This window comes from Engystomops pustulosus, chromosome 3 (genome assembly GCF_040894005.1).
Source record: "Engystomops pustulosus chromosome 3, aEngPut4.maternal, whole genome shotgun sequence".
Lineage (NCBI taxonomy): Eukaryota > Metazoa > Chordata > Amphibia > Anura > Leptodactylidae > Engystomops > Engystomops pustulosus.
In genome coordinates, this window is record NC_092413.1 from 61,040,007 (window position 1) to 61,060,048 (window position 20,042).

Here is a 20,042-nt window from a genome sequence, read left to right on the forward strand (position 1 = left end):
GTCATTCCACTGCTTCATATCCTGGAACAGATGCTGCTAAATCTGTCTGGTCAGGGCACTGGAGAAGTGGCGACTACATCTCATGTAGTCTGGTGGGCGCTGAACAGGAGGAGGAGGAGGACATTGGAGCACAAGCAGAGTCTTGTGAAATTAGTGGTTTTTCTACTCAGGTGACAGGAGAGGAGGAGCAGAAGCATCCGGAGGAGGTAGAAGACGAGGCAGATGACCCAGATGCACCGTGGCAGTATACAGTGGAGATGGAGGACGGGAGTCCCTCAGAGTCACTTGCGCAGATGGCCTGCAGCATGCTGCTTTAGATTAGCCATGATGCCTCCCCCGAACATCGGGAAATGAGTCTGGATTCTAACTACCTGACCACTATTCTGATGCTGCCACCCGCCTGATGCCACACATCTGCTGCCAGTTGCTCCATCTGCCTCCCACCATCTTTACCAGGGACTGGAATTGTCACCCACCTCCACACTGTCATTGTGCCATTTTCTGATCTCCTGTTGCTGCTTCCGGCACCTCCACACTCTGTCATTGTGCCACACTGTGGCCTGCCATGTTGCTGCCACCACCAGAATTCCATATTTCTGTTTTCACCCTCTACCACTCTATGACGTTGCCACTACGGTCACAATTCTAAGGAATGTGGGACTCCTTTTTCTAGCACTATAATGAGGCCCTTATGGAAATATTGCTAGTATTGCCACTGAAACATAGCATTGTATACACAATTTTTTTTTGACAAAAACATTTTTAAGCCATGACAAGCTAGACTCTTTTGACAGGACAATACTCTGCTGCACAGCCAACTCAGAATATAGATAGCTCCTGTACGTGCCCACTCAGTATATAAACAGCCCCTGTAAGTGCCCACTCAGTATATAAACAGCCCCAGCTTGTGCCCACTCAGTATATAAACAGCCCCAGCATCTGTCTACTCAGTATATATAGATAGCCCCAGCAGGTGCCCACCCAGTCCACAGTCAGTGCCCCCCCAGTCAGCTCCCACCTAGTCCACAGTCAGCCACCCCCAGTTCACATCAGATGCCCTCTTTAAGGAAATGTCAACCGCAGATGCCCCTCTTTAATGAAATGTCGACCCCAGAAGCTTCCTTTTAATGAAATGTCCCCGATTTCCCCCTTTCCATAAATATCCCCCCCCCCCCATCAGGGCTTTCTTGAAAAAAAATCTATACTCACCCCCAGCTTCTTCCCGGCCCTTTGGCTCCACCTTCTCCTCTTCCAGCCTGGGCGCATCACTGACACCGTGGTGTCGCAGCTGCATGACGTCATGGTGTAAGGGCCCACTCGCCGCATACACTATGACGTCATGCAGCCGCGACACTGCCGTGTTATAGTGATTCACCAAGGCTGGGGAGAAGAAGGAGCCGCGGGGTCAGGGAAATGAAGCTGAAAGGTTGGTATAGATTTTTTTCAGACTTTTCATTGTAAAATGTGGGGGGCCTTGAACACAGTTCCACTAGAACCCCCATGATGGCGGCTCTGCCCTGATGACTGCCCTGCTTAAAACATTGAAGAGAAAATAATATTACTCAGCTTTGAAAATCATCTTGTCAAATATTTTCAAGTCTCTAAACAGCTTGAGGACAAATTCTAGCAAAGTGCTTGGTATCCTACGCACAGCAGCTGAACATGCTGGGCAGGAGTAGAGCATAGAAACACTGCTGATCCAAGAGATGCAGAAGATAGAAAATTCTGGTATGAGAAACTAATAAATGATAATAAGGCCAGGTTCATGAAGCAAAGTGCTAAAGTCAATAAGAAGTCTACTTATACAATAATGACTCATAATAGAGTATAACATAGCAAATAGATTATTCCAGTATTATCTTGCAATCTCTGGCAAGTAATGTATAGTTATCAATATAGTACAGGCGGTCCTCTACCTAAGAACACCCGACTTACAAACGACCCCTAGTTACAAACGGCCCTCTTGATGTTGGTATTTTACTGTATTTTACTCCTAGGCTACACAGATGAGCTGTAAGAGCTATCAAAGCTATCTGCAATTAATATTTATTGTTAATCCTGGTTCTTATGACAATACAAAAGTTTTTAATAATTGTTTTTAATAATTTGTGAAATAAAGCCGTTTTTTTACCAGCTACAACCTTTTTGCCTGATGCTGATGGACCTTGCTCTTGTACTCATTATAGTAGTTATATTCTTGTACCTAGGGGGCAGTATTATAGCAGTTATATTCTTGTACATAGGGGGCAGTATTATAGTAGTTGTATTCTTGTACATAGGGGAGTATTATAGCAGTTATATTCTTGTACATAGGGGCAGTATTATAGTAGTTTTATTCTTGTACATAGGGGACATTATTATAGTAGTTATATTCTTGTACATAGGGGCAGTATTATAGAAGCTACATTCTTGTTTATCTGAGAAAGTATTGTAGTAGGATGTATTGTGTGTGTATATATAAGGCAGTATTAAGTTGTGTTCTTTTAAGGAAGAAGCTTTATTCCTGGCAGTATGAGTCTCTTTCTCTGTGCTGTACTTGTTGATTTAGACCATCTATAAACAGTTTGTGTGGAGTTTAGTACCTCTACCGACATCACATGGTCACACCTACTTGTTTTTGACCCTGCCCACAGAATGGGGCCACATTTTTTTCCAGGGCCACTTTAAATTCCCAGTCCGCCCCTAGATGTGTGTGTATTTGTATGTGTAGTGTGTATATAGTGTGTGTAGAGTTTATATGGTGCAGTGTTTATATATGTGTGTTACGCGTATGTAGTGTATGTGTTCTTATATCTGTACAAAGTATATATGGTATATTTGTATTTTGAAGAATAACATGCGGTATGGGGCCAGCAGCGAGGGTTTAGGTATATGGGGGACACATTTCTAAGTTCGCACCAGGGCCCATTAGGGTCTTGTTATGCCACTGGGGGCTGATCTATTCAAGTCATTAATTGTGCCAAAATTTTGTAGTGGAGGTTAGTTATTTTACTATTTAATATATTGTATACTTAAGCAGAGATGGGCGGGTGAAGGTATTTTTTGATTTTTTATAATTATTTTCAAAAACCTAATTTTAACCTTTTTTTACTAGGAAACTTACACTTGACATAGCATGATCCCTCATACAAAAATTTTCAGTACTTCTGTACTGCAATATATTTTAACAGTTCTACAATGACAGTTTTCTTATTTGACCCATTATTGGGCTGGACTTAATCGGCTTTGACATATGAAACCCTGTTCTCTCGATCTGTCTCCTTAGTCACCGCTAATTAGGACGATCAATACAAGTGTGTCCAGAGTACTAAAGTGCAATCACAACATACTAATATATGGGATGAGAGTATCTGTAAGAATGGAGAACACTGCCCAGCACCCTCCCTGTCACATGTTTTAGTCAGGAGACCTTGTCAACAGTCACAGGGGGACATCTTATATTTTTGCAATAGACTTAAGCCAAATTTATTGCACTGTGATAAATGTGGTGCAGCAGACCCTCTTATCTCTAAAAGGAGACCTGTCACCAAGATCAGGCACAATAAGCCTTACTCTGCTCCCCACTGTGACTTTGTTGAACAGTGCATCACCAATGCCCAAGCTTAAATCCACCCCTTCCCCGAGTAAAATTCACACCAGCTGGTTCTTGACATGCACAGAGCAAACAGCCGGCTGCCCGTTCTGCACATGTGTCGCACTACGCTAGGGGTTGCTAGACAGTGAGACGCTGGCACATATGCAAACTTTTCAGGGATAGTTCTAAGGGTTGAATTGTATGGCAGTTGCACGGGTCCACATTTTCTTCGAGACCTCCTAAAGATAGTACTTCCACGGACAACTCAATATTGTCCATTTACAACCATACGCTAACCGTTGTAAAAGTTAAAAGGGGTACAACAATCTCATTAAAAAAGGTTGGCCACAATTACCAAAGTTTACCAGAGTAAGTATCATCCCTTAATTGGATTACCAATACCGTATTGACCGTCATAAACTTTCCCCTGATGTGCATATGAGCCCTGTGTAATGTGACCCACTTGCAACCTCTTTTGGGATATTCAGTGATGTCTCATGGTCTAAGAAACTTCCAGTTGCCCAGGGGGCTTAATGAAAACCTCATTATTTTATGCAAGCTGCATCTCTGAACGCCATTCTCATGTCACTGGCAAATAGCAACAGGGGATTTCATGTGTCCTATTGCTCGTACACAAAGAAAGAAAGTTTACCAGGGTAAGAAAAATAGTGTCACTATAATGGGGTTGTATTTACCCTGGTAAACCTGGTAAACTAGAGTTACAACTTATATGTTATGAGTTCCAATTAAGACCACCAGAGCTTACACCAACATAGACCACCAGGGCTTAGAATAAATAGAAGGGCACCACTTTCTGTTGTTCCATTTTCTAAAACTGGACCAGGATGCATTTTTTTAATTCTGGAACAAGGCCTAATTCCAGCTGAGAGACACTTATTAAGAAACTGATTTGTTAAATAATAGACTTTCAAGATTCATAATCTGAATAATCATCTGACCTCTCAAACCAGACCGTTTGGCCTATTGTTGAATTAAGTGGCATAGTAATTGGAGTGATACAGGCACTTTATAAATTACCTTATTTGTATATGACCCCAAATCAAATACAATGTTTATATATTAGAAGTAAAACAGAATACAAATTGTTACAATATATAGGGAGATATAAAATATATTTTCTTGTATGCAGTGTTCTGTTTTGGAAAATATGTTTCCCAATATAAGATGAATAGGCATTTTTTCCTCTTTGCTATGTCCTCAAAAAATAATCTAACAGTGCCACCTACTGTTACTATTAATTGTATAAAAAGGAAAGTTAAATATTTATTAAATTTTATTTTACAACATTTTGCTACTAGGTTTTCCAGAGTATTTCACAACAAAAGGAATAAAGTATGCAGTACTCCTATAAATGGGATTTATAGTTGGGCCATCAGGCTTCCAGTATTTTTGAAGGTCTAGTTATAGTATCTGCCAGACACTAGTAAATGGAAAATATCTATGCAAAACATAATTAAAGAAACAGATAAATAAATAAAAAAGTAGTAATTTGCGTGTGTGCCGAATGTCAATATTGTAATACAAAATATGTTCTGTCCACAAGGTGGTGTGGGGTAGGTGGATAAAAAAGTAGAGGTTGAGCATATATCTTTTCTCTCTGTTCTCTCTTATTATGTACAGAGAAGAATGAAGAAATTACAGCTGAGACACACAACAGCACAGAAAGTCTAAAATCTGCAAGCACCCCAAAAACTGCCAGAAAGGGGAAAGAAAAAACAGTAGAAAAATCTGACAAAGAAAAGTCTGGTAAGGACAAAGATAGAGAGAGACTTCAGTCAACCCCTAACTCAAGACCTGAATCGCAGGTAAATAGATTGTTTGTTGTAATTTGTTACTATTATACCCCAAAAGATCATAAAAGATTTACAAATACAGTTTGTTTGTTATTTGCCTCAGTTACAGGGAGAAATGCATTATTTCAATACTCACTGTAGGACTGATAAAAGTCTGGCCCAGCAGCTCCTGTAGTTATCAGTTATCCATTATCCATGGGGTTTACATGGTTACCGGATGAGAGCAATAAATGTCATGGCTGCTACCTTTAATGCATGCACTGTGCTTTTGCCACATTCACATCTCATATTTTTGATACACTTAGTGTATATGCCGGAAAAGCTCCAAGCATATGCACTTGGTATACCCACAGACTTACACTGGCAGACAGAGGCACAATTTTTGCCTCTATATGCACATTATACATTGTATACATTGAAAAGTAGAATTTTTCTATCCTGATCAGTCCTGCTGAGCAACATATACCCTAAATGGAAGCTATGAGGGACGGATACAGCAGTACTGCATCCCCCCGGCCTCTGATGAGCATATGTTCACGGAGGTTCGCCAGTGATGTCACTGTCCAGAGGACACTAACACTGTGCAGCCTCCATCTACTACCAATATTCACTTCTCTCAACCAATGTGAATCCAGCCTTTTTATGCTGTGTTTATTATCAAATCACAAATGTCAGGATGGTTAAAGATTTGTTTTAAAATTTCATTGTATTATCAGGTCTTCCTATGGCGCTAGTTGAATTCTATGACGTGAATAGGGTCAATTTGGGTATAAGCCCTTAACCTTTTGATGTTGAGTGTGGTAATACTTTGTCCCCTCTAGCTGCTGTAATATAACATATAACATTGTCACAATCCTTGATTTTTTAATGCTGGAGTTGGAGAAGTCAGATTTTGAAGATTTAGGGGAGGGTGTGGGGTGTTGTGAGCTCATCTTCATAAACATAAGAACATCTTAATGAAAATGAATATTTTAGTAGCCATAAAGTCCTAAATATATTTAAAACAAAGCAATCACAAAAAAATAAAGTATTTCTCAAAAATGTAGACATCTAAAAATAGCTATATTAATGTAAAAATAGAAATCTGTGCCAATGAAAAAAATATCCTTGTTCAGATTGCCTTTTAACAAAAAGACTGACATTTATTCATTAAAAGAAAATCGTTAAAAGTGCCATCAATCTAGTAATTCAATCTAATGATGTATAATAGTGTTATAGTGTTACAGCTAAAAATAAAGAAATGTTTACAGCATTTGCTTCCAGTTTAATTAGCCTTCATGGCTGTAAGTGCATTCACATTTTTAATTTATAGCTAATTTCCCCCAAAAATTCTCCAATTAATTTGATTTCTTATATCTTTTATCATTGTCACAACATGGTTTGTAATTTACTCTAAATGGATTCTAATCCCCAAAATACTCTTGTGATACTTTTAGCATTAAAGCAGTTTTATGAAGTACAATCTAATTTGCATGTTGTGCAGTTCTTAAACAAATGCTGCCACCAAGTGTTGCAATTGTATCAAACCATGCACATAGTAAGCATTAGCAGCAGTAGCTTAAAGAAGTTGCAAACCAACAAACCTACCTCTAAGTAATTTGGGCTCCATTTTTACCACTGATACTGAGATACTTCTGATTCTGAAGAGTTTTTTAATGGGAAACTGTCACCTTGTTTTACCCTACTAAACTTGCAGCCCCCTCAGGTGGGGTAGAAAATATTTTCTCCAGAATTCCCTCTTATGTAAGATCTTGTCCAATTACCTTTAAAAAAAATTAGATTGTCCTAATTAGTGGGTTTTTACTGCATTAGGACGATCTATCTTTCTAGCACGATCTGCTGTTTGTGCCCGGCGGGGAGATAGCTTCTTACAGGGCAATTTAACTGCCAATTAACTGCCACAATCACGCCAACTAAGGTGAGTGACACAATCGCCGGGTCCTTGGGAGTTGCAATGGCAACCGGAGGCCAGACAAAGGCCTCCTTGTCTGTCATGTACCGTCTGTCATGTACTGTCTGTCATGTATTGCCAAACAGTCAGTAAAACACTAACAGATACAATACATTGCAATGCAGAAGTACAGCAATATATTGTATGAGGTATCCACAGTGTAAGTCCCTTAGTGGGACAGTAAAAAAAGGGAAATAAAGTTTTAAAAATGAAAAAGCCCACAAAAATCACTCATTTCCTATACAGGCGGTCCCCTACTTAAGAACACCTGACTTACATCTGGACCTCTGGATTTTGGTTATTTACTGTACTTTAGTCCTAGGCTACAATAAACCGCTTTAACAGTTATCAATGGTGCCTGTAATTAAGATTTATTGTTTATCCTGGTTCTTATGACAATCCAACATTTTTAAAATCCAATTGTCACAGAGACCAAAAAAATTTTGACTGGGGTTACAATAATAAAGTATACGGTTCCGACTTACATACAAACTCAACTTAAGAACAAACCTACAGAACCTATCTTGTATGTAACACGGGGACTGTCTGTATATAATTATATTTTGTGTTCACAAAATAAAATAATAAAACCTACCCAATAAAATTGGTATTATCCCATCCGTATCTAGCTTGGCCAAGCAAATATTACAATGTAATAGAAACTGATCAAAAAGTCAGGAGTACCCTATAGTATAGAACCATATACTTTTTCCCGCAATAAACAAGCCCTACAAATCTTCTTTTGATAGAGAAATAAAAGTTATAGCTCTCAGAATATGGTGATTGATATGCAAACGCGGTTTTCTTAAAAAAGTGGGTTTTTTTGCAAAAGTAGTGAAACATAAGAAAACCTGTAAATGTTTAGTGTCTCCTAAACATTAGGAGGCTGATGTATTAGTATTTCACATGTCAGCTGCGGGTGTACGGAGAGGACTCATATTGCATATTGCAGCAAATACCAGCGATCACTAGAATCTGATAAAATTATCAGTAAAATCAAAGAATAAAGAATAAAGAAGACATACCTTTTGGACGGACAGTGAAAGCCATAAAAAACCAAGCCCATAAGAAAATGTAGCATATGCCTTTTTCCACAAATTTCACTGCCTTTGGATTTTTTTCCCCATTTCCCAGTACATGGCATGGAATAATAAATACCGTCAAATTGAAGTGCAATTTGCTACGCAGAAAACAAACCCTCACACAGCTCTTCTAATAGAAACAGAAAAAATAGGAAAGCGCTTCCTGGTGCAATAACGTATGTGAATGATGGATATCACAGTGTTTAAAAGTAATCTGCTCACCTTCACGTGTTGTGCAAGCAGGCACAACACTGTTCTCAGCGTGAAGGGTGTTGCCTCGTCCTAGTCGGCAGGATAACCTCCGGATTAAAGCAGTATCTGGTGACCCGTAGGAAAGAAGTTTTGGAAAAGTTGGACGTCAAATCCGGCACAACCCAATTAAATTAATAGTTAAATGCGGCATACAAAGAAAATGCCACTTTATTAACATTAAAAGACAACGCGTTTCGCGCAACTAGACTGGACGCTTCATCAGGTCTGTATCACATGCAAACTCATGGTTTTTAAACACACTAGACAGGAAGTGATGTCATGACAGGAAGTGATGTCATGAAGAACAATGTACAAATTTTAGAACCAATCAGTGGTGTTACAACCATAAATTAATCAATAAATAGAACAATTACAATAAATAAAAAGAATTACATACCGTATATACTCGAGTATAAGCCGACCTGAGTATAAGCCGAGGCCCCTAATTTTACCACAAAAAACTGTGAAAACCTATTGACTCGAGTATAAGCCGAGGAAGGGAAATGCATTGGTCACAGCCTCTCCAGTATGTAGCATGCCAGCCCCTGCCCCAGTGTATATAGCATGCCAGCCCCTGCCCCAGTGTATATAGCTTGCCAGCCCCTGCCCCAGTGTATATAGCTTGCCAGCCCCTGCCCCAGTGTATATAGCCAGCCAGCCCCTGCCCCAGTGTATATAGCTTGCCAGCCCCTGCCCCAGTGTATATAGCCAGCCAGCCCCTGCCCCAGTGTATATAGCATGCCAGCCCCTGCCCCAGTGTATATAGCCAGCCAGCCCCTGCCCCAGTGTATATAGCCTGCCAGCCCCTGCCCCAGTGTATATAGCCTTCCAGCCCCTGCCCCAGTGTATATAGCCCCCCCTTCCCCGTCGTGCAGCACAACAATACCGGATGGATCGAACAGAAGATCTACGGGTGCCGCCAGAAAGGCGAGTTTTGATTTATTTTTTTTTTCTCGAGTATAAGCCGAGTATACTCGAGTATAAGGCTTATACTCGAGTATATAAGGTATCTTAAAATCATGCTAAATGTTAGACGTCTTTCTGAAATGTTAAGGGATAAATGGTCGAGAGCGTCAATGGATGGAACGCGTCATCCCGGAAGTGGTGCATTCCAGTGGAATACACGGAATTGGTGGTCCGAAAGGAACCATATCCGGATGGATGCGATAAAGAACGACGGTGGCCGTAGAGGGGATAAATAGGTAAGTAGGAGATGAATGTCATCGAGATGTCACATCACGGAATAATGAAGGCGCCGAGTGGAGGGACACCTCCCGATGGTAACTGTTCTCTATGTAGTTAAACTATGGTCTTTGAGATCTCGTTCAAGCCATGGGGGATTAATGTCTGCAACTTGAAAATCCAGTATACTTCCTTTCTGCATAGGGTCTGGTAGCGATGATGCGATTTCTAATTTTTCTGATGTCTACATAAAAAATGCTTGGAGACCATGTTTAAGATACCCTTTTGTAATATTAGCCCTATGGCCAGTTAGACAGTCATGCAGTTCCTGTGTGGTCCTACCTACGTATTGTAGACCACAAGGACATTCTATAAGGTAAATTACGTAACTAGACTTGCACGTCATATTCATTTTGATTGGGAATTTTTCTTGTGTTACATTTGAAGAATGTAGCGTTATGATTTATGTTTAAAGGAAACCTACCACTTGTAGTGGCAGGTTTCTGATGGAAATACCGGGCACCAGCTCAGGGTGAGCTGGTGCCGGAGCTTATTTTCGTTAGTGTTTTAAACCACGGTATCGCGGTTTAAAACACTTTTTAAACTTTATAGCCGGCGCAGGCAGGTACGCGCTCGGCGCTTACCATGCGCGCGGCTCTCATTCACTTCCTATGTAGCCGCGATACCGCGGTTTAAAACACTAACGAAAATAAGCTCCGGCACCAGCTCACCCTGAGCTGGTGCCCGGTATTTCCATCAGAAACCTGCCACTACAAGTGGTACGTTTCCTTTAACCCCCTAAGGACGCAGGGTATTTTCGCTCATTTCTCGATCTCCATATTCAAAAATCCATAACTTTTTCATTTTTCCGTGTACAGAGCTGTGTGAGGGCTTATTTTGTGTGTAACAAATTTTACTTCCCGTGATGTTATTTATGTTTCCCTGCCATGTAGTGGGAAGCCGGAAATAAATTCCAAATGTAGAAAAATGCAAAAAAAACGCATGTGCGTCACGTTCTTGTGGGCTCAGTTTTTATGACTTTCACTCTTCGCTCCAAATAACACATCTACTTTATTCTTTGGTTCGGTGCAATCGTGGTGATACCAAATTTATACAGGTTTTATTGTGTTTTAATACATTTTCAAAAATTTCATAATTTTTTCATACTTTGGTGTACGGAGCTGAGGGAGGTGTCATTTTTTGTGAAATGAGCCCAATGTTTTCATTGCTACCATTTTGAGGACTGTGCGACATTTTGATCATTTTTTATTAAATTTTTTATGTCATGTAAAAAGGTGCAAAAGTCGCGTTTCGGACATTTGGGCGCCATTTCCCGTCGGGCATTTTGGGACACGGCGATACCTAATGTGTCTGTGATTTTTACTATTTATTATATTTTATATCAGTTCTAGGGAAAGGGAGGTGATTTGAACTTTTAATATTTTATAAATTTTTTAAATTTTTAAATTTTTTTTTCTTTTTTTTTCACTATTTCTCAGACCCTCTAGGGTACATTAACCCTAGATGGTCTGATTGTTCCTACCATATACTGCAATACAACTGTTTTGCAGTATATGCCATTTTTGCACAGTATACTTTACATTGAGCCACTGGCTCATTGTAACGAATACTCAGAAACCAGATAGCTTCGGGATTCTCACGAAGACCCGATGCTACCATGGCAACTGATCGCCGCCCCCGATGACGTTAAGGGGAGCGACGATCGCCCATGCGCCGCCACATGTTAAGTGCCGCCGACGATAGGTTAACACCCGCGAGCACCGACCGCGAGTGTTAGCGATGGGTCTTTGCTGCGATATGCAGCAAAGCCCATCTCTTTATGAAGCCCTGAGCCCTCTTCATACACCCTTCACAGCTCCGTGGCGGATATTTATTTTTCTTGATATTCGGCCGAAAATGATATGCCCCAGTTATTAGAATTTAGGTATATGGTAGAGGACTCCGCATCCACGGATGTCCCTGTCCAAATCAGGATCAAGTCATCTATATAACGACGGTAATGGTGTATATAAGGTGCTTGTACGGGTGGTCTGATATTCGGCCTCAAAGACACCTATAAAGAGATTGGCGTATGCTGGTGTCAATTTGGTACCCATTGCCGTTCCACACTTCTGGTGGTATAGGGTAGTATTATAAGTAAAATAGTTGTTGTCTAGTACTAATATTAGAAGTTAGGGAAGTAGATGTTTAAAACTATCAGAGAGGGATGGGTCTTCTTCTAGAAATTTTTTGACGCACTGTATTCACTTCTCATGCTGGATATTAGAATACAATGCTGTTACATCTAACGTCAGAAAAGAAAAAGTAGTGGGTAGGATGAGATGGTTTATTTCGTTAATCAACTGATCGGAGTCCTTGAAATAACTGGGCTGTTTCGTAACTTAGGGTTGGAGATATATGTCGACAAAATGAGAAATATTACAAAAGAAAAAGTGTTTTTGTGATGCACACTATCCCCTATAGAAGCTGCCAAACAGTCACAGATGGATCCCACATCTAGCAATTAGTAAAAATAAAACAGTCTGACTGGAGCTCCTTGTGTGTCCTTTTATATATCCTTTGATAAATCGACGATTTCACTCCTTTCCCAACTATGTTCCAAATTCTTCAGTACACTTCCACACAAACGGTATTTGGATGGGAATAGATCACTATTCAGACAGTTTTAAGCTGCGTTTTCTTGCATCCTGTAGCCAAATAGTGTACAGCTACTATAGAAGAGAATAAGCAGCAGATAGGGTAGTATGTTCAAATATATGGAATTTATTTTATTAAAACATACTCAGAAAATAGAATAAAATCATGTGCATATAAAATCCACCATGTGGACGCCAGACTCGCTAGTTCGCCCGACCGAGGGTTTCGCTACCACGGCTTCTTCCGGGGCGTTGCTGGCTAGTAACCTCTTAATCTTTTTATACCTTACACATAGCACAACTACTATCTTCCATCCTATTACAAAATGGATACATCGGACCATTTAGCAAATATTCTGTATACATACAATATTAATATATATGAAGCTAACAAGAATGTTCTACCAGGAGGAAAATACAATATCTGTTGTCACACAGCTTTATCCAATCTAGTATATCTCAAGACTTCACACCCTCTTCCCCATATTGTAGACACCCCCCCCATGTTTAACTTTTAACCCCTACCTTCTCACACATAACAAGCAGTGCGTGAGCAGGAGTAACTTGGTCCATGTTCACACTACTACAAAAACAAGAATTTAGTTCATTATTGGCCAATCAATTCGAAAGATTAACATCTTAAGAGGTGAATTTATCTTCAATGAAGAGTATATGTTTCCATACCTTATACTGAGAAAAAAGAAAAGAAAAGAAAAAAAGGATATATTTGCATAACTCACTTTATATACAATTAATAAATATGACAGTACCCACAATTGATCAAATGTTAACAAAAATCATACCTATTATATTTATATCGAACTAGAGGGATATTCTTACATATCCATATGTACACTGGAGTAGTGTTATTACGTATCTATATGTTCCATAAAGGAATGGATATTCTTACATATCCATATGTGCACTGGAGTAGTGTTATTACGTATCTACATGTTCCATAAAGGAATATGAATATCCTCCACGTTCATATTAACTTATCCTATTTACGTGTACTCTAAAGAAAAAAAAAAAAAAAGAGCATATTTATGTAGTGTTCATCTGATGGTTAGTAATCCATAATGGTTGGTACCCACTATTTTTCTAGATCTCTTTCAAAAAACATTTCAACTCAAAATCTATATTTAAACCACCCGGTGTTAAAGTCCCTAAATTATATATCCAGTGTCCCTCCCTTCGACTTAATTTTACGTTTATTTGTTCTCCCCGCCAATGTGTTTTTACCTTTTCTACTGCCATAAATCGCAGACCACTAGGGTCTGAATTGTGTACCCTTTTAAAGTGTGCAGAAACGCTATGACTCGTGACCCCTTTTTTGATATTTCGGCAATGTTCGGCAATTCTTGTTTTGATCTTTTGGCCTGTTCTCCCTACATACCCCAAATTGCAAGGACACATTAAGATATAAATTACATTCATTGTGTCACAATTCATATCCATATTCAATTTAATTTTGTGCCCATTTACCTTCATGCAGATTCTATTTTTAATTTTTACTTGTTTCGTTTCTTTGCATGCCTTACATATTTTACAATGTGCAAACTTATTAACTCTATTACGACCACATCTAGGATTGTCATCCTTAATATAGCTATTGGTGAGTATATCCCTCAGGCACGGTGCCCTACGGAACACCACTCGTGCTTTGGCTATTAATTTATCCCCTATTATCGGGTCCCCCTTAAGTACATCCCAGTGCTTTTGCATGATGGATCTGACCTTTAACGCTTCCTTAGAGTATGTAGTGACGAACATAGGATTAATTTGATTGTTATCCTCCTCTATTCTCTTTTTTTCTTTATTCAAAAACAAATCCTCGGGGTATACCCTTTCCTTAAATCTCTCTTTGATAATCGCTACTTGTTTTTCTCTATCCTGCATATTTGTACAATTTTTCTCAATCCTCCTAATTTGACCCCTAGGGATATTATCGATCCACGGTCTGTGGTGACAACTGTCAAATTGAATAAAACTTTTCACATCTACTGGTTTACAGTAGTTCCTGCTTTTTATTCTACATCCCTCTCGAAATAGTTCTAAGTCTAAAAAGTGAATAGTGTTTTCATCTCTTTCATGGGTGAAATTTAAATTATATTCATTGTTGTTTATATAATTCATGAATTCATTAAATTCATTATCAGTACCCTTCCATACTATTATGCAGTCATCAATATATTGTTTAAATAAAACAATATTGTTTGAGAAGGTATTTCTTTCACCAAAGATGAAATCCTCCTCCCATTTTTCCATGTACAGGTTGGCGAACGACTGGGCAAATTTGGCCCCCATGGCCGTACATAGAAATGATCATCATACCAGAAATAGTTATGTTCTAGACAAAACTGTATTCCCTTCACCACAAAGTTCTTTTTTAACCAGTCCATCTCCTAACAATTGTCTAGCCTTTCTTTAATTGCATTGGTTCCCAATTCCTGTGGTATAGAAGTATACAGGGCTGACACATCACAGGAGCACAGAATAATATTGTCCTCCCTGCCCACATCTAGATTATTTAATATATCCATAAGATGTTGTGAGTCCCTCAGGTATGATTTCATTAGCTTGACGCTTGGCTGCAAATGAATATCTACATACTCCCCCAGGCGACAGGTGACAGAGAGAATACCTGAGACGATAGGTCGTCCTGGGGGATTCATCGGGTTTTTGTGCACCTTGGGTAAAAAATATATAACCGGTATTTTGGGGGTTTCTATGTTCAAGTATCTGTATTCTCTTTCATTTATAATATCGGGTTTCTTTCCCCAGTTTAATAGCTCTATTAATTCTCTTTTGTATCTGATAGTAGGATCCCCTTTTAATTTCTTATATGTCGTATTATCATTTAATTGTCTATACATCTCCTTATCATAGTCGCACTTATCCAGTAGTACTACCCCCCCCCACCTTTATCTGCACTTTTTATAATTATATTTTTATTTTCTTTTAATTCTTTCAATGCCATTCTTTCCCCTTTGTTTAAATCTGTCCAATTGCTCTTTTTGAGTTTATCTAGGTCCTTTATAACCAATCTTTTAAAGGAGTCTATGCATTCATTAGGACTAGAGATGAGCGAGCACTAAAATGCTCGGGTACTCGTTATTCGAGACGAACTTTTCCCGATGCTCGAGTGCTCGTCTCGAATAACGAGCCCCATTGAAGTCAATGGGAGACTCGAGCATTTTTCAAGGGGACCAAGGCTCTGCACAGGGAAGCTTGGCCAAACACCTGGGAACCTCAGAAAAGGATGGAAACACCACGGAAATGGACAGGAAACAGCAGGGGCAGCATGCATGGATGCCTCTGAGGCTGCTTAATCGCACCATTATGCCAAAATTATGGGCAACAGCATGGCCATGACAGAGTGATAGAATGAAGCTAGATAGCATGTAAAACATCCAATAATTGACCCTGACACTATAGGGGACGGCATGCAGAGGCAGCGGCAGCAGCGGCAGGCTAGAGAGTGGCATGGCGACATACCCTAAATGGACTCAGGCTTCAAACCAATGGGTGGCAGAGAGGAACCAAAGGAGGTGAGCAAGAAGCGCTCAAATAATATCGGTACATGATAAAAGTTTGCCAGTATATTTTGTGGATTACACAGCAGGGTGGCGACAAAGTTAACATGGAAGCCATGAAAACAACCCAAAATTCTGCCTGACACAGCTCGTTTGATAAGGGGACCATGTATGGAGGCAGTGAACTAGTAGTAGATTAAAGGTGCTGCAGTTAAAACTATGTTAGTTGGATCTTGGCATGGAGCTGGCGCTCCGCTGCCAGGCGAGCTTTCGCCAATCCAAGCCCCTGTCTCTAGGCTACTCCCCAAACAGCACTTCTAAGAACCTTTTGTATAAGATCAAGTGTAGTAGCGTTCTTATAAGTTTGGGATATGGCGGGTGAGGGGAATGTAAACAGATGCGCAAGAAGCGCATGATGCGCATGGAGCTGGCGCTCCGCTGCCAGGTGAGCTTTCGCCAATCCAAGCCCCTGTCTCTAGGCTACTCCCCAAACAGCACTTCTAAGAACCTTTTGTATAAGATCAAGTGTAGTAGCGTTCTTATAAGTTTGGGATATGGCGGGTGAGGGGAATGTAAACAGATGCGCAAGAAGCGCTGAAATAATATCGGTAAATGATAAAAGTTTGCAAGTATATTTTGTGGATTACACAGCAGGGTGGCGACAAAGTTAACAAGTTTGATGTGGAATGCCCTGTAATAGCTCTTGGGCGGTGTGCCTTTTATCGCCTAGGCTCAGCAGTTTCAGCACCGCCTGCTGTCGCTTAGCGACGGCACTGCTGCTGTGCCTAGAGCTACCGACTGATGGCGCCATGGCCACGGATGGTAATTCGGAGGAGGTGGAGGAGGGGTGGGAGGAGGAGGAGGTATACTAGACCTTTGAGACCTGGACCGAGGTAGGCCCCGCAATTCTCTGCGTCGGCAGTATATGACCAGCCCCAGGGTCAGACTCGGTCCCAGCCTGCACCAAGTTAAGTGTAGTAGCGTTCTTATATGTTTAGGATATGGCGGGTGAGGGGAATGTAAACAGAAGCGCAAGAAGCGCTGAAATAATATTGGTAAATGATAAAAGTTTGCCAGTATATTTTGTGGATAACACAGCAGGGTGGCGACAAAGTTAACAACTTTGATGTGGAATCCATGAAAACAACCCAAATTTCTGCCTGACACACCTCGTTTGATAAGGGGACGATGTATGGAGGCAGCTATATGGACGACTTTTGGAGGTAGCAATGGAGACAACGTGTGGAGGCTGCTATGGAGACAATTTAATTTGGATAGTGCCTGTATGTGGCAGTCCAAAAAAGTTTTCAAACCAGAGGAGCAGGTAGGTGGCCCTCCAGAAAAATGAAATAGATTGAGTGCCTGTATGTGGCAGTCCAAAAAAGTTTTCAAACCAGAGGAGCAGGTAGGTGGCCCTCCAGAAAAATTGAATAGATTGAGTGCCTGTATGTGGCAGTCCAAAAAAGTTTTCAAACCAGAGGAGCAGGTAGGTGGCCCTCCAGAAAAATTGAATAGATTGAGTGCCTGTATGTGGCACTCCCAAAAATTGTTTAAAACAGAGGACCGGGTAGGTGGCCCTCCAGAAAAATTAAATGCATAAAGTACTATAGCTAGAGCCAGTGGGCCCTGTCAAAAAATAGCCAGTTTCCTCTGCTTTAGTGTACAAAGAGGAGGAGAAGGAGGAAAATGAGGAGGAGGAGGAGTGCATAAATTATTCAGGTTGAGCTTCCTTCACCTGGTGGAGATTGGAAATTCTGAGAAATCCAGGCTTTATTCATCTTAATAAGCGTCAGCCTGTCAGCGCTGTCAGTCGACAGGCGTGTACGCTTATCGGTGATGATGCCACCAGCTGCACTGAAAACCCGCTCGGACAACACGCTAGCGGCAGGGCAGGCAAGAACCTCCAAGGCGTACAGCGCCAGTTCGTGCCACATGTCCAGCTTTGAAACCCAGTAGTTGTAGGGAGCTGTGTGATCATTTAGGACGATGGTATGGTCAGCTACGTACTCCCTCACCATCTTTCTGTAAAGATCAGCCCTACTCTGCCGAGACTGGGGACAGGTGACAGTGTCTTGCTGGGGTGACATAAAGCTGGCAAAAGCCTTGTAAAGCGTACCCTTGCCAGTGCTGGATAAGCTGCCTGCTCGCCTACTCTCCCTCGCTACTTGTCCCGCAGAACTACACACTCTGCCGCTAGTGCTGTCAGAAGGGAAATACTGTTTCAGCTTGTGCACCAGGGCCTGCTGGTATTCATGCATTCTCACACTCCTTTCCTCTCCAGGGATGAGAGTGGAAAGATTTTGCTTGTACCGTGGGTCCAGGAGAGTGAATACCCAGTAATCGGTGCTGGAATAAATTCTTTGAACGCGAGGGTCACGGGATAGGCAGCCTAGCATGAAATCTGCCATATGCGCCAGAGTACCAACACGTAAGAATTCACTCCCCTCACTGGCCTGACTGTCCATTTCCTCCTCCTCCAACTCCTCCAACTCCTCTTCTTCTGCCCATACACGCTGAACAGTGAAGGACTCAACAATGGTCCCCTCTTGTGTCTCACCAACATTCTCCTCCTCTTCCTCCTCATCCTCCTCCACCTCCACCTCCTCCGATATGCGCTGAGAAACAGACCTAAGGGTGCTTTGGCTATCAACAAGGGAATCTTCTTCCCCCGTCTCTTGTGACGAGCGCAAAGCTTCCGACTTCATGCTGATCAGAGAGTTTTTCAACAGGCCAAGCAGCGGGATGGTGAGGCTGATGATGGCGGCATCGCCACTGACCATCTGTGTTGACTCCTCAAAGTTACTCAGCACCTGACAGATATCAGACATCCACGTCCACTCCTCATTGTAGACTTGAGGAAGCTGACTGACCTGACTACCAGTTCTGGTGGAAGTTGACATCTGGCAGTCTACAATCGCTCTGCGCTGCTGGTAAACTCTGGATAACATGGTTAATGTTGAATTCCACCTCGTGGGCACGTCGCACAACAGTCGGTGAGCGGGCAGTTGGAGGCGGCGCTGCGCTGCCCTGAGAGTGGCAGCATCTGTGCTGGACTTCCTGAAATGCGCACAGATGCGGCGCACCTTCGTGAGCAAATCAGACAGATTGGGGTATGTCTTGAGGAAACGCTGAACTATCAGATTTAACACATGGGCCAGGCATGGCACATGTGTCAGTCTGCCGAGTTGCAGAGCCGCCACCAGGTTACGGCCGTTGTCACACACAACCATGCCTGGCTTCAGGTTCAGCGGTGCCAGCCACAGATCAGTCTGCGCCGTGATGCCCTGTAATAGCTCTTGGGCGGTGTGCCTTTTATCGCCTAGGCTCAGCAGTTTGAGCACCGCCTGCTGTCGCTTAGCGACGGCACTGCTGCTGTGCCTAGAGCTACCGACTGATGGCGGCATGACCACGGATGGTAGTTCGGAGGAGGAGGTGGAGGAGGGGTGGGAGGAGGAGGAGGCATAGTAGGCCTGAAAGACCTGGACCGAGGTAGGCCCCGCAATTCTCGGCGTCGGCAGTATATGACCAGCCGCAGGGTCAGACTCGGTCCCAGCCTCCACCAAGTTAACCCAATGTGCCGTCAGCGATACATAGTGGCCCTGCCCGGCAGCACTCGTCCACGTGTCCGTGGTCAGGTGGACCTTGTCAGAAACGGCGTTGGTCAGGGCACAGATGATGTTGTCTGACACGTGCTGGTGCAGGGCTGGCGGAAAAGTAGTGGCGGCTGGGGACCGAATACCGAGGGGCGGCCGCCGCCATGAGGTTGCGAAAGGCCTCGGTCTCTACTAGCCTATAGGGCAGCATCTCCAGGCTAAGCAATCTGGAGATGTGGACATTAAGGGCTTGGGCGTGCGGGTGGGTTGCACTATACTTACGTTTCCGCTCCAGCGTCTGGGGTATAGAGAGCTGAACGCTGGTGGATGCTGTGGAGGATCGTGGAGGCGACGATGGGGTTTTTGTGCCAGGGTCCTGGGCAGGGGGCTGACTATCAGCT

General features: G+C 42.0%; 1 protein-coding gene across 8 annotated transcripts in view; it reads left to right on the forward strand.

The window, feature by feature from the left end:
- The window catches only part of ADGB (androglobin), a 261,865-nt gene that overhangs the window by 200,146 nt on the left and 41,677 nt on the right, over nt 1-20,042 (forward strand). For all 8 annotated transcript variants that reach the window (XM_072140923.1, XM_072140925.1, XM_072140926.1 and 5 more), the window contains one exon: nt 5,216-5,400. In XM_072140923.1, the coding sequence (XP_071997024.1) occupies nt 5,216-5,400 (185 nt within the window). The remainder of the gene's footprint in view (nt 1-5,215; nt 5,401-20,042) is intronic.